General features: G+C 37.1%; 1 protein-coding gene across 7 annotated transcripts in view; it reads right to left on the bottom strand.

The window, feature by feature from the left end:
* Window positions 1-15,995, bottom strand: part of RFX3 (regulatory factor X3) — a 358,769-nt gene that overhangs the window by 298,968 nt on the left and 43,806 nt on the right. Inside the window, exon 1 of one of the 7 annotated variants that reach the window (XM_006152431.3) lies at window positions 9,479-9,551. The exons of the other annotated variants lie outside the window; for them this stretch is intronic. Within the exon in view, the coding sequence (XP_006152493.1) occupies window positions 9,479-9,542 (64 nt within the window). The 5' untranslated portion in view covers window positions 9,543-9,551. Of the gene's footprint in view, window positions 1-9,478; window positions 9,552-15,995 lie in introns of those variants that run through there. 7 annotated transcript variants of the gene reach the window in all.

Here is a 15,995-nt window from a genome sequence, read left to right as displayed (position 1 = left end):
AGCCACTGGGTCCGGGACGCGAACCACGGTCGACTACATGGGAGTCCAGTGACGTAGCCATTACGCTAACTGCTGGTCCCCCACTTTACATCCATTTTTAAGTAAAGGAAAGGTAGTAGGTAGGCATGGAGATGGAGAAGGGCAGGGAAGCGGAGACTGGGGACACCATTGCCGCTGTTTAAACAGCTTCCATATCTTTCTTTCTCTTTCTTTCTCTTTTCTTTCTTTCTTCCTTTCTTTCTGTCTTTCTTTGGATATCTCTTTAGAGACTCTGCATAGAGACTGGGGTTACCTCAAATTCGCTCAAAGTAAGATAGAATAAAATGGGGCCAGCAGGTGGCATGGTGGTTAAAGATGATGGATTCCCACATGGCCAGCCATGGTTTGAGTCTCGGACCTGCAGACTTGTTTTCTTGTTTCTCTCTGTCTAGTCAAAATTTTAAAAAATAGTAATAACAACAAATGGAATTAAATAATTATTTTTAAAAAAAGACAATAAATATCAGCTGTGATAGCTATTGGATATATTTAGACTTATTAAGTTCATTAGAAAATCAATTAAATGGGGGGGGGAAGGCATAGAAAGCAACCATGGATAGCAGAGACAATGTGGGAGGAGGGTGGGACATGGCAGAGGGTGAGGGATAGGGAATCAAGGATGGCAAAATAAAAAGCAAAGTATACAAGACATAAGAATTGGAAAATTATTTGCTGATAACATGTATGTTGATGTGCTTGATTGAGCCAATACACAGTGTATTTTGGATGGAAAATTCATTTGTATGTGTAATGATGTATAGTGATTTAATGTAACAAATAAATAAATTTAAAGAGAAAAAAAAAGACAGTAAAATGAACCTCTGGGAGAGAAACGTTATTCATTACTGTTATCTATCTTGTATGTTAGTCAATATTGGCAAATAAGGAAGACCAAAACTATCAGAGTAAGCTAAGAAAAGTTTTTCCTTTTAGGAAAATTAATGTCCTTCATTGCTTTTCTACTGCTGTATAACAAATCACCCCAAAATTTACTAGCTCAAAATAATACACATTTATTCATTATTGTATAATCTGGCAGGGCTCAGGAATTTCTTCTGCTCATCTTGCTAGTGGTTAAAAGTCATTCCTATGACTGCTCTCAGTTGGCAAGTGGGAAATGGGCTCAACTAGTATATATGGTAGAATAGCTGGACTTCTGAGCCTCGCCCTCTTCATGTGGCTTGTTTCTACTCGGTCTCTAAGTAAGTAGTCAAATTTCTTATGAGTCAATCTCTTAAAATCATAAAAGCATAAGCTGTCGAGTCTTTTGACAGCTTATATCCAGATCCGGAATGGCTCTAACTCTGTTGCGTTCTGTTTGTTAAAGGAAACTATAACACAAGTGTCACATGAACAGAAAGGAAAGGAATTTTAGAAGGACATGAATGTCATTCATATAACAAGGCTACTAATACATTAGGTCAATGTTCAGATGATTGGAATGGAAGCAACCACAAGAAACTGTAACATGGCTAAAGCTAAATGAGGATGCCGCAATTAGTCATATTCTGTTCTCTCTCTTTCTAACCATGATGAGGGTCAATCTAGGCTCAGTGAGAATCTTAACTATAGGTAGAACCTGATGATTCACTTAGAAGCCATATGAACCTTGATCAGACCAATTAAGCTCTCAAAGTTTCAGCTCAACTATAAAGGGAAATTTATATGTGCTGAGCCTGTCTTATAGAAATGCTCTGCAGGGACCAGCAGTTGGCGTATGGCTATGTCGCTTGACTTCCACGTAGTCAACCACGGTTGGAATCCCAGACCTGGTGGCTTAAACTCATGCCGGGTGCATGTGCATGCGTGCCCAAGATCCCGAGAGGAGAATGGAGAAGAGATTGTGGCGTGGCCATACCACCTGGGGGGTGGGGGGTCATTTCTCATTTTGCTGTCTCTCTGTCTCTATCTTTCTGGCGAGTGCACGTACTCTATAGCAAAAACCTCTCAAACAAGCAAACAAACAAACAAAAAATGCTCTGTAGACAAGACAAGAAAGAGCTTCGAAATCCATAAACTGCTATACAATATAGGGAGGTATTATTTACCTGACACTATCTTAAGTATATTCAACTCAGCTAGGTTCCATTCTATTAATAAAATAATTGGGACTAGCAGTTAGCGTAATGGCTATGTGGCTGGACTCCCATATAGTCAACCATGGTTCGAGTCCCGGACCTGGTGGCTTAAACTCACACCGGGTGCATGTGCGTGCATGCCCAAGATCCCGAGAGAATGGAGAAGGGACTGCGGCATGGCCATCCCCCCTGGGGGGTGATTTCTCGCTTTCTGTCTCACTGTCTCTTTCTGTCTGTCTGGCGAGCACATGTGCCCTATGGCAAAAACCTCTCAAAAAAAAAAAAATCAACATCATTAATTGTCTCATATGTTAAATTACTATAAAAGCAAAGATATTATACACAATAATGGACTGAAATTACATTGTTTTCTTACTTTGAGGGATAACGACATTAAGTATAATTTATTATTGTCAAATTATGTCAGGTACTAGTAGATAACTATAGCTACCCCCTTATAGTAACTCACCACAGTAGGTATTAGCCCTTTTTTACAAATAAGAAAACTGAGACTTGGCTACTTCAAATAAATTGCCCATGGTGACACAACTAGCAAGTGGAAATTACATTAGAAATGTCTTTTTTAATTTAATTTAATTTATTATTGTCATAATATTTTTATATTTTATTGAATCACATATATCTTTACAGTGTATTACATTTCTTTTTCCAGCATGATTACCATGCATTTCAGTCAAGACAAAGATATTACTATGCACGTCATCATCATCAAATAGCTTTTCATCATTTTTTTCAGATTATTATTATTTATTCTCTTTATTTTTTTTTAAACGTTCAATGACTATATATCATTTGGCTGGTATAAAGAATTTACCCAATGTGAAATACTTCTCAGACCAATAATGTCTAGTATATAATAGACATTTGATAAATTTTTGCCACGCAGCAATCCCTTCTCCTCCATTCTCCTCTCAGGACCTAGGGCATGCACCCACACGCGCCCAGTATGAGTTTAAGCCACCGGGCAGGGACTCGAATCGCGGTCGACCACATGTGAGTCCAGCAATATAACCATTACCCCAACTGCTGGTCCCCATAGTAAATATTTTTTAAATGGTAAAAATATCTGCAGTATGAATAATAAAATTCATATCTTTTCATTGTGAAAAGATTTTATAATTTAGGAGAGGGAGAAGACAATGCTTAACAGAAGCAGGGTACTATATAAATGAAAATTCAACAAGATATATGACTGGCGAATAAATACATTTTGATTTTTTTTTGTCATTATCCAAAGGAAATGCAGAGAGATACAAATCCACACAAAATTTTTTCCCCAATTATCCCATCACCAAAAAACAATGAGAAAAAAAAAAAAAAAAGACTGATCGGACCCAGTGTCAGCAAAGAAAGAAAAACATTAAACTATTGTTTAGAGTTACAAAATGGTACAACCTTTCTAGAGAGCAATATAGCAATTGATAAAAACTTTTGAAATGTACCCAGTCTTTTACTCAGTCATTACATTGTTAGGAATTCATATAGGAACCAACAGATGACATAATGGTTACAATGCTGGACTCCTACATAGTCAACTGGGGTTCGAGACCCAGACCCTGCAGCTTAAAACTCACACTGAGTGCATATGTGTGCGTGAGTCTGTGCCCAAAATCCAGAAAAGAGAATAGAGAAGGAGGGATTGGGGCATGGGCATGCCCCTGGGAAAGGAAAGAGAAGGAGGGATTGGGGCATGGGCATGCCCGTGGGAAAGGAGGGAGTGATTTCTCACTTCTGTCTCTCTGGCCAGTTTATGCACCCTATAGCAAAAACCTCTCTAAAAAAAAAAAAAAAAAGAAAGAAAGAAAAGAAAAAGGAAAATTTTATCAGAAAGAATTGGACAGTTGCCCAAAAATGTATATATTAAAATAAGTCATAACTCCAAAATAGAGGATCTTACCTAAATGTCTACCTAAATAATTATGATATATCCATATCATGTTGATTAAAAAGATAGAAAATGTTACATGTTAACATGAAAAGATGTTCAGGATATCAAAGTTTAAAAACAAATGGTATAAATCTGATTTCTAAACGTAGGTGTAAATCTCATTATGTTTGAAAGAAAAATTAAAGCATGTGCACACGTGGACAGAGCACACCCAAGGGGGATCAGGGTGAGTGTACATGCACTGATGGAGAGAAATCCTGAGAAGATGTGACAGTAATCCTGTGAACAACTGTGTAGTAATCTGTGAGCATAAGAATTTTTTAACTTTCTTCTTTGTACTTTCTGAATGCTTCACATAAGCAATATATAATTTTTGTAATTGTTATACAATAAATTATTTTCATTTAAAATAATTGTATAAGTTGTGTGAACTTCCAAATGTTATTATTTTAATATAAAATGCTACCTAAATAGCTGTTGATATGGATACTGAATGAAAATATATATTTTATTCTTCTTTCAAGCAGCAAATTCAAAATCAGAAAACCTTGATACTTGTTTTAAATCACATTAGAAGGGCTGGCAGATGGCATGGGGGTTAAGGCACTAGACTCCACATGGCTGACCATGGTTCAAATCCTGGACCTGGTGGCTCGCTTTCTCACTTTCTCTCTCGTAAGTACATGTGACCTATAGCAAATTTTTAAAATAATAATAAATAGAGAACCAGCAGTTAGCATAATGGCTATGTCGCTGGACTCCCACATAGTCGACCGCGGTTTGCGTCCCGGACCCGGTGGCTTAAAACTCACACCAGGCGCGTGTGTGTGCGTGCCCAAGATCCCGAGAGGAGAATGGAGGAGAAGGGATTGTGGCGTGACCATCCCCCCTGGGGGGTGATTTCTCGCTTTCTGTCTCTATGCCTGTCTGTCTGGCGAGCACACGCGCCCTATAACAAAAAAATCTCTCAAAAAAAAATAATAATAAATAGATTCTTTAAAAAATAAAAAAATCAATTAAGTACATGTTAGAATTTGTCATTTCTTTAAAATTTGTCATTTCTTCACGTTAAAGTGAAGCAGAATTTTATTTATTTATTTATTTATTAGCTTTGCTATAGGACATATGCACTCACCAGAGAAAGATAAAAAAGGGAAGTGAGAAAGCAAGCCACCAAGTCCAGGACTTGAACCGCTGTCAGTCATGTGGGAGTCCAGCACCTTAACCACTATGCCATCTGCTGGCCTAAAGCAGAAACATTTAATTGTTACAGAATACATGTGATATAAAAACACTGTATGTCTTTGAAAAATACCTTGCGGATGTCAAGTCCTAGAGACTTTGATTCTAATTATGTCTTTGAGAAATAGTTTGCATATGTAAGGTCCTAGAGACCTAGAACATAACTTGGTTTGTTAATTTAGGATCTTATTAACTTATGCTTGCTATTTACATAGTATAAGGGGAATTCTCAATTAGCCCTGGGTAGATTATCCACAACCACTCTTGCTCTTGAGTTTAGTCATTATAAGCAAAATGTAAGCAGTTTAGTTATTTGCTTTTAGATCTCTCAGCTGTTTATTTTCCATAAAGTCAGGATTCCTGTGAAAGAAATGCTTAAAATCAATTATGTGACTTCAACAGTGGATGGGCAGGTAAGTGGACAACTACTACTCTCAAGACTGAATCTGAATACCACCCAGATATACGATTATCCCAGGGGACTTTAGGAAATGTTTGTGGCCATTTGAGCTCTAGAGGAAGACTGTTGGATTTGAATTTACCTTACCACGATTACACAAGTAAATTATTTATTCTATTAACATACTACTTGTAAGCTTTGCAATTTATCTAACATCTTCCCGCATCAGTCTTCTCATCTATAAAATGAGATAATGAAACAGGTTTACAATCCCCTGTTCGAAACCTCTGGGCTACATATGTCATACCACTTAAAATTTTAGAAAACAATACCACATACATGCAACATCCCAGGCAGATCAGGGCGGCAACCCATGATCACACACATTAATATTACTGCAGCCAAATGAATGTTCCAAGTATGGGATAAAGACTTTAAGTAGCCTCATCTTATTGTGTCAGGTTTTACAGCTAAATTAGTTTCCCACAAACTTAAGGAAACTGGTCATTTTCAGAGTCTTCTGAATTTAGAAGTGAATATAAGAGATCATGGATCTATAATACCTACCTTCCTCGCATGGTTAATGTGAGGACTAAATTAGTTTATGTATGGTAATTGCTACAACGCCCTGTACACAGTCAGAACTTAATAAATACTGTTATGAAATGTTAGCTAGTTGCGATATGAAATACAAGACTAATAAGCAAGACAGCTAAAGGAGTCAGCTGACTTATAGTACTCATAGGCAGGAGGGAGGAGGGTTGAGTGATGGTCAGATGGAAACCTAAGACAATTATGCTAATCAAAATACAACAAAATGGGAGTTGACTGACTATAAAGTAATTGCAAGAAAATAATGCACCTGTCACACTGACCACTTTAGCCTGACTTAATTTTGATGACAGGGAGTTTCTCCATAAGTTACTATCTTAAAACATTTAACATTTTCTGCTTCACAGGTAGTATCCTACTTTTAACTCTACATAATATTCTTTCTAAAAGTGAATCAAGCTTTTGACATTTTTTGATCAACGTAGAACCAAAACTGGTTTCTCCCTAACATAATAAAACAACTGAGTGGGACCAGCAGTTAATGTAATGATTATGTGGCTGAACTCCCATGTAGCTGACCATGGTTCAAGTCCCAGAGCCGGTGGCTTAAACTCACGCTGGGCGCGTGTGCATGCCCAAGATTCCAAGAGGAGAATGGAGGAGAAGGGGTTGCGGCGTGGCCATCCTCCCTGGGGGGTAATTTCTGGCTTTCTATCGCTCTGTCGCTCTCTGTCTTTCTGGCGAGCGCATGCACCTTATAGTAACGACCTCTCCAAAAAATAAAAAAAATTTAAAAAATAAAACAATTGGGTTTTTGTTCATAAGATACAGCAAAAATGGGGAAGTTAAACAGCAAATGTAAAAGACATACTAAACACTACTTCTGGAAATGACCGTAGTTAAATGTATCCCTACATCCCCCCAACTGTTTACTGATTTTCCTAATCCAAACTCCCATGAAACTTTAAGATGCATACAGAAAATACAAGAAACCACTTCTTAAACACTATTCTGCAGCAGGTACTGGATTATGCACTTCACATATATTAAGTTTCACAGATCTGCAAGGCAACAGTTACGGTCCTCATATTACATAAGGGAACTGAATTAATGAGTGCGTGGACCAGGATTCAAACGGGACTGACTACTTGCACTAGACCAACCTGCCAAAGATTACAGCTTCATTCTCACATTCTTAACTAGTTTTTTATTTCCTTTGTATTTTTTTATCAAGTACTTTTAAAGTACATATAAGATGGAATTTATATTACCTCTCAGAATAAAGAAATCCAAGTTCCTTCTATAATTCCGAATTTAAAATGTACTTACAATTTTTATCTTAATATATCCCAGAAAAAAGCAATTTTAAGATCTCCATAAATTATATGATTATCTTTAGTTATATGAGCATATTGGTATACATACAGTATTACATTTCTAAGCAATTAGCAAACAGCACATTTATAATCAAAGAACTTTAAGCCTGGTGGAGACTTTTAAAATACATAAGTTTAGTTGAGTAGCCAACATTATATTCTTAAAAATTTTAATGGGGTATGATCTACCTAATATACCCTCTACAGCCTATTCCAGAATTTAATGACCTTTTAGGGGTCTTCTTTATGACGAGTCAAAATCACCCTTTCTATAATTTAAGCTCATCCTATTTAGGTCTAGTCTCAAGTAGATAACTTAAGGTTTTGTTTAACTTATCTGTCATTATGCTACTTTACTGATTTTATCTGAATGTTTATTTAAAAAAAAATAGGAAGAAATACAAATAAATTTGAAAATAAGACTGCAAGGTCTTTCCCGTCTCCCTTTTTTTTTCCTACATTGAAAAAGTAGTTTCCATGGTTTGCATCTTGGCTTACTCCTGTCAATACCCATTTTTGCTGCCCTTTTCAGTGCCTCTCCAATTGGCCTATCACCTAAGTAAACTGTGTAGAATATAATGTCCAGAGCTTTGAAAATTGTGTATGGTAGCATTATGAGTAATGGTAATAATGTCTCGGAGTAATTCCTTCTTCATACATGGAATTCTAGAATCTTTGATAATAAAAAATTCCACGATATCTTTTTATTTACCCAAAAGTGCACTGAAACCTTACTGTATTTTAACAGTCTCTACTTATCTGGATATAGAAAGTGAATCCTTTTAGTGGCCCATCAAATCACAAAATTTGAGGCCAGGTCATGGTCTAATGGTTAAGGCAGCCAAATCCCACATGGCTGACTGTGTGGTTTGAGTCCTGGACCTGCCAACTTAAGAAACATGTCAGGCATGTGTGCATGCAAATGTGCCAGCCCCAGATCATAACAAGATGGAGAGATGGTGAAGGGATTACAGTACATGACCCTGCCTTATGAAGGTTGCCTTCTCCCTTTCCCTTTCTGTTTCTCTGTCTCTGGAGCGCACACTTGTCTTCTGGAAAAAATTCAACAAAAATCACAAAATGCGATATGAGACAGAAGTGAACTAGCCACACAAATACTAAATAAGCATAATAGTTTAGACTTAAATCATAGCATTCTGCAAATCAAATCTATTTTATCAGTTTTGTGCTTTACAAAGAAGTATAAAAGCTGACAGGTGGCATGGTAGCTGGGGCAGTGGACTCCCATGTGGACTCTTGTTCAAGTCCCAGATCTGAAAGCTTGCTTTCTCACTTTCCCTCTTTCTCGTCAAATTTAAAAACAATAATTATAAATAAAATTAAATAATTATTTTAAAAATAAATAAATATGACTCTGGAGTTCAGTACCAAAAAGTTACAGTGACTATTTTTCTCAAGCTCAGTTCCTTGAGTTCTTCTTAGTTGAGAGTGCTAACTAAATGCACTAAACATACCAGGAGGAAAAGACACATATAACCTTGGCATCACTATCAAATGCAAGAACAAAAGAGAAGTATAGTTTGCTACTCTTATAGTTCTTACACAAATGAAAACATTATTTTTCCTTTGAAACACTTTTAAAAAATTACCAGGTTATATGCTCCTATTTTTTAAAAAAAGATGATTATCTTAAAATAGTAGCAATTTTAATCATATGGACATCATTTTATCATCTCGATAGGTTTATAATTGCACATAAACTACTTGGAAAGATAAAGAAGTAGTGTAGGTGCAAACATCATCTCAGAAACAAATGATGAATAACAGACATGTATTCACAAACATTATGCCTTACCCCCTCCATGATTCTCTCACCCACAATTCCCCAAGACCATCACACTCTCCACTCTACTCTTTTCACCTTTCTGAATGCCAATGGAAGGCCCCTCTTTAAAGTATGGTTTGCAGTGGAAGAAGAAGTTCATACAACCAAACTGCTCCATCTTCCTACAAAAACAATCCATTATTGAGTAGGGGAATTATGACATCAGCAGTATGTTAACCAATTGCTCTACCCCAATAGTTAATATACACTAATCTGAATGTTAGGTGTTTGAGTTGAATTTCACAAAGCTAACAGTTATTTTTCTATCTTTACTTGAAATTTACTTAGGTAAACTCATGATATTTGGTAATCCTTAAAACTACTGTAGAAATATATGTGGCATATATTCATTGGACTACCCTGGCAGAATGTCAAAGCCAGACATTATGCAGGTTAATACCTGGACACCAAAAGAACAGGAAGAGTAAGTATAAAGTCTCATATTTGTTCTCTCATTAAATCACCCTTAAGCAGTGCCTGAACTTTTTACATCATAGGATCTTCTCTTGTCTGTCTCACTGTTCTCCTATAAACTCTGTGTACTATTACGTTTAGATACAGGATGCATTTAAACCTACTTAAGGCGGTTCGAGGAGAGTTGGTGGGTGGTAGTCAGAAAGAAGCAGTTCTCTTGAGGTTTCTGTAGCACCACAGAAAGGTAGGCGATCTGAAGAATTAAAAATGAACTATAATCTCATCGTAACATAAAGAACAGTCTAACACTGTTTTTCTCTGAAATACACACAATAGTGAAAAAAAAAGTTCCTCATCATATTAACTACTGCCAATCATTAAGAAAAGAAAAATCTCAAAATTTCACACATTAAAAAAATACCATAATTACTGAAAAAATTCACTTGAGATTCCAATTTGAACAAAATAAAATACTCTGTTTTGTGTACGTACAGTTCATGATTTACAGAGAATTATCTCACATGGTCTCTGTAATTATCTCATATTCTTCTTACAAGTCAAACTCAATGTGTTCTCTACCATAAAATGGAAGAATGACCAAGAGGCCTAAAACATTAAAAGCAAGAACAATTAGATTAATATTCCAAGTGAATTAGTATGGCCCTGTAGCTTAGTAATTAAAGAGAACCAGATTCCACAGAGCCAACCATGTTTCAAATCACTGCTCCGGCTGCTGGGAACACATTGGGCACATCGATGTGCGTGTCCAAACGCCCAACATGATAGGAAATGGAAGAGAAGGGACGACTTCTTTTCTCGCTCTGTCTCTAACTAGCATATGTGCCCTCTGGCCATTAAAAAAAAAATGCATATATGCATATATATGTATATATAGATAATAAAAATGAATTATTTACTATCTAGAAACTATATAATTATTTTGTTGCTGAATTTCTGGATAAATACTGGCATATAACTGAATTATTTGAAAAGCAATTTTTCTTTTTTAATTTGCTATAAGATGCATGCACTCAATGGAGAAAGACAGAGAAAGGGAAAGTTAGAAAGCACCCCTAAGGGGCATGTCTACACCAAGGTCCTTTCTCCTCCATCCTCACCTGGGATTCTGGGCACGCATACATATACACGTTCAGTATGTTTTTCAAGCCACCAGGTCCAGGACACAAATCTTGCAGTTGGCCAAGTGGGATCCATCCATGCTAACTACAATACCACCAGTTGGCCCTATATTTATATTTTCAATGTTTCTTATTTAGACTAAAAAGATTCTGGTTTTGGGAACCAGCAGTTAGCGTAATGGCTATGTCGCTGGACTCCCATGCAGTCAACCACGGTTCGCGTCCTGGATCCGGTGGCTTAGAACTCACGCCAGGCGTGTGTGCATGCGTGCCCAAGATCCCGAGAGGAGAATGGAGGAGAAGGGATTGCTGCGTGGCCGCCTCTCCTGGGGGGTGATTTCTCACTGTCTCTATGTCTCTCTCTGTCTTTCTGGTGAGTGCACGCGCCCTATAGCAAAAACCTAAAAAAATAATAATAAAAAAAATAAGATTCTGGTTTTGATTTTACAGAGAGAGATGTTTATTTTTCAAAGAATTAGAATTCAAAGAATAAACATACTATTATAACAATCAGGAAAAAGTGAGAGAAAATAATGAATAAAAGGTTTCTTTAAAATATGCACTTTTAAATTGTAAGCGTGAAAGAGTCAACAATTCTGGAAATCAGCCTGTTAACTTTTTCTTTTTTCTTTATTTTTTTGTTATAGGGTATATAGAGAGAAAAAGAGGGAAAGTGAGAACTCATCCCCCAGGCAGAAGCCACACTGCAATCCGTTCTACAGTCTCTTCTCAGGATTTGGGGCATGCATGCATACATGCCCAGCATGATTTTCAACCTGCTGGATTCAGAACTCAAACCACACAGCTGACCATATAGAATCCAGCACCTCAACCTACATACCACCTGCTGGCTCCAACCTGTTAATTTTTTATATTTAGAAAAGAAGCAAAAATAAGGATGGATTAACAGCTGACATATATTTGTTCATTTCTTTAAAATTATTAAATACGATTTGTTTCTTAAAAATAAACTAAAAAATACATGAACAGGTCACAAAGCTGAGGAGATTAATAAGATCACATGATCATTCAGTTTTCTGAAAATATTTAAAAGAGACTATGGTTCAGGGGAGAACAAGCAAAGTTATATTTAAACAACTAATCTTTATTGGTTAATTAAATAAAGTTAGGATAGTAAGGATATACAAATATATATTAATAACTATTTATTAATATATATTCCATACTTTTTTTTCCCTAAATTCAGCTGATGGTATCACCTGAGAGCAATGAGGTACAAAATAATATGTATCTGCTAATTGACTCAATGATAAACAGCATCATAGTTCCCTGGCATGATTGAGTTCTGTTTGTCTTCTTTTTTTCTTTAAAGGGAAGATGGCATTAATGATAGTTGCCATAAATTTTTATATTGGTCCATTAAACTTAGAAAAATATCAAAGTAAACAGACACAGCTGAGTATATATGAACAGGCAACAGTCTAAATACACATATTTGAGGTTACTCGAACAAGACAAGACTAGGATCACTAAAATAATCACAGCTGTTTGCAGTGCATTTAGGCGACTACAAGTCAGACACAGTCAAAATGCTATAATCTACTCTAATTAACACACCCCAGGTCTCAAAAATAACTTGGCAGTTTTAACCTTATTAGCAGATATTCCTGTAATTTTGTCATTACAAAAATATAGTATATTTTCTGACATAGTGTTGTATACATTTATTATTACAAACTAAGTGACTAAGGGATACTTCATAACAATTTCAAACAATATGACTGTGAATTTTAAATACCTGCAATTAAATATTTGTAAGATATTCCTATTTAATCTTTTCATTCTAATCCTTTTCCCTAACTACCTTCCTTTACAATCTACCTTGTGAATATCAGGTTAGAAAATTCAGAGTAATCTACAATTGTCTGTGTCCTTTACTTCTCTCCCAACAATCACATCTTTAACTATTCCTACCTCATTCTGGACATCAGCTGTACCACACTGGCTCAGAGTCTCTTCATTTCTTAAATTACCGCAAGTTTCTCATACCGCAACCTGTTCACTGATGATACAAATTCAACTTTGCCACTTATCATTTGAACCATAACAATTCATTTCTTAAAAACCAATTCTTCTATAATATTACTCAGTTATTTAAGACAGATTAGCAATTCTGGGTGTCACACACACACAAATTAAATATACACAGTCCCCACCCACAAGCAGCTCACACACAGCTTACCATGCCAATCATAGCAAGGTGACAAAGATGCCTCCTCCCAATTATCCAAAGTGCTACATACATTGGCCCCACAAGAATTTACCTTCCTTGTTTCTTTCTATATCCTACAGTAACTTTCTCTTCATCTCTGGCACAACTATTCAAAATATCTTGGGAACCAGCAGTTAGCATAATGGCTATGTCGCTGGACTCCCACGTAGTCGACCACAGTTCGTGTCCCGGACCCGGTGGCTTAAAACTCACACCGGGCGCGTGTGCATGCATGCCCAAGATCCCGAGAGGAGAATGGAGGAGAAGGGATTGTGGCATGACTATCCCCTCTGGGGGGTGATTTCTCGCTTTCTGTCTCTATGTCTCTCTCTGTCTGTCTGGCGAGCGCACACGCCCTATAGCGAAAACCTCTCAAAAAAAAAATATATATATATATATCTTTATCTTACCCTTCCACATTTACTGAGTCACTACTATGTGCTTAGCAATGTGCTGGAAGACGAGCCTAACACATGGGTAAAAGGTAGACTGCAGGACAGGAGTAGAGAGAGAAGCCATTTCTCGTCCTGCCACTGTGTTCCAGACCAGAACTCCTAAAACTGAGTATTCTAAATGGTCATCCATCTCATTATAAAGTTATATTGGTCAGGTTAGCAGGTTAGAGTATATCTTAACAGTTTCTCAGCTTATTTTCTATATTTAAGTATACAGAAATACAATCAGTAATGTTCAATTGGTACTACTATTCCTATTCCTGTTGGTGTTTGGTTCCCCAGTCCCAATCTTCATTATAATTCACTAAATGAAGATGACTGTAATGGTAGCAGTGGGATTCTAAAAAAGAATGCAAGAGAGCCTGGAATGGATTAGATGCCTGGCATTAGGCTAGCGCCTTCAGTGTAAGTGCTCTCAACATAACATTTACTATCACCACTTGTACTGATCCTACCATTACAGTCATCACCCTATACTTCCTTTCAGATGACTGAAAGGTTTACTTGACATCAGGCCTGTTCCCTGCTCATTTATCCTACGCAGATCTGCTGGATTAATCTCCTGAAACACAACTTTTGTCTTCACATTTGACCCACTTTTTAAAATACACACTAGCAGAACCAGCAGTTGGAGTAATGGCTATGTCGCTGACCTCCGATGTAGTCGACGGCGACTTGAGTCCCGGACCCAGTGGCTTAAATTAACACTGGGCACATGTGCGTGTGTACCCAGGATCCCAAGAGGAGGAGAATGGAGGAGAAGGGATTGCGGTGTGGCCATCCCCCGCCCCCCCAGAGGGATTCTCACTTTCTATCTGTCTTTCTGGTGAGCACACATGCACTACAGCAAAAATCTCTCAAAAAATAAAATACACACTAGCTGGTTCTGCACTGTCCAGTTAAGTTCCAAATTCTAGGTTTTTTATTTTACACTTGTCTATTTTACCAACCATCTCTTCAAACTCTTTACACCCAAATCATACTTCCCCTCTCCATACAGGTCTAACACTTTTCACACAGCCAATACACCATCGAAACACCCTTTAAGATCCATCTTATGCCTTACCTCCTCCCTGAAGGTCTCCCTAACTACTGAAGCCCAGAATAATTTTCTCCATTTTCCTAAATCCTCATAATACTGATAGTTTCTAGTAAGTCAATAAGCAATTAAGCTATGTACTTAAGCATGGTGAGAATGACAAAAGATAACATAAACATTTTGGTTTCAAATCACTTTATGGAGTTAGTTGAACTGGAAAGCACTACAGGAGACTAGTAAAGTGTTTCCAGAGACAGAATACCTGCCTGAAAATCCTGTCTCCATCATATATTTGCATAGACTTTGCTGTTAAGTTTGCATAATATAGTAATAAGCAGCAGTTCTTTTATGATAAGCAGGGTTGTGATCTTGAACCTATTTAGATTTTACCTTTTCTGAGAATTCCAAGAAACTTTCCTTCATGTGTGTTATATCCAGTTGTGTACTGGTAAATATTTAATGATCAACTTTTTCATCTTCCCCCAAATAACCATACTTGTAGTTCCTGTTTATTTTCATGATGTAAATACTTCTACTATGGCAAGTTGCATGCTGGCAATGTGACATCCTGAGTGCAGAGATGAGGGATCAGTAACATAGGCTCTCTTGAGCTGGTATAGGCTTAGGTATGTCATTAATGAGATCTATCAATATTCATCATATTAGAAAATAAAACAGCCTCATAGTGCAACAGTTGAGCCCTACACAGAGGAAGCTAGATCCCACAAGGCCAACTAAAGTGTGAGCCTCAGACCACGTGTCCTGAAAAACATTCAGGCATGCACATGTATCCTCAGTATCCTGACAGGATCAAACACAGGAGGGAAAAGATCACACTGTGAGCAGGCCCCAGTGAAGGATACCTGCTTCCTCTCTCTCACATTCACACACATCACTTCCTCTCTCTCACATACACAAACACTCTATAATTAGGGGCCTGCAATTGGCATAGTGGCTAAGGCGTGGACTCCGACACAGCTAACTGCAGTTCGAGTCCTGGACCTGGAGGCCTGAAAATCATGGCAGGTGTGTGTGCCCAAAATTCCAAGAGAATGAAGGTGAAGGGATTGAGGTAGGGCCATCTGAGCAGGGAATGATTTCTCTCTTTCTTTCTCATTGTCTCTCTCTCTCTCTCTGGCAAGCACACATACCCTATAATAAGAACCTTAAAAATAAATAAATCAAAATAAATTAAAAATGGAGACATGTAATACATATTTTTAAATGACACTCATTCCATATTAGCATTTTAAAAATGTACAAAATATATGTA

Source organism: Tupaia chinensis, unplaced genomic scaffold, assembly GCF_000334495.1.
Source record: "Tupaia chinensis unplaced genomic scaffold, TupChi_1.0 Scaffold000354_1, whole genome shotgun sequence".
Taxonomy (NCBI): Eukaryota; Metazoa; Chordata; class Mammalia; order Scandentia; family Tupaiidae; genus Tupaia; species Tupaia belangeri.
The sequence above is the reverse complement of the archived record's forward strand: the minus strand, read 5'-3'. Positions and strand labels throughout refer to the sequence as shown.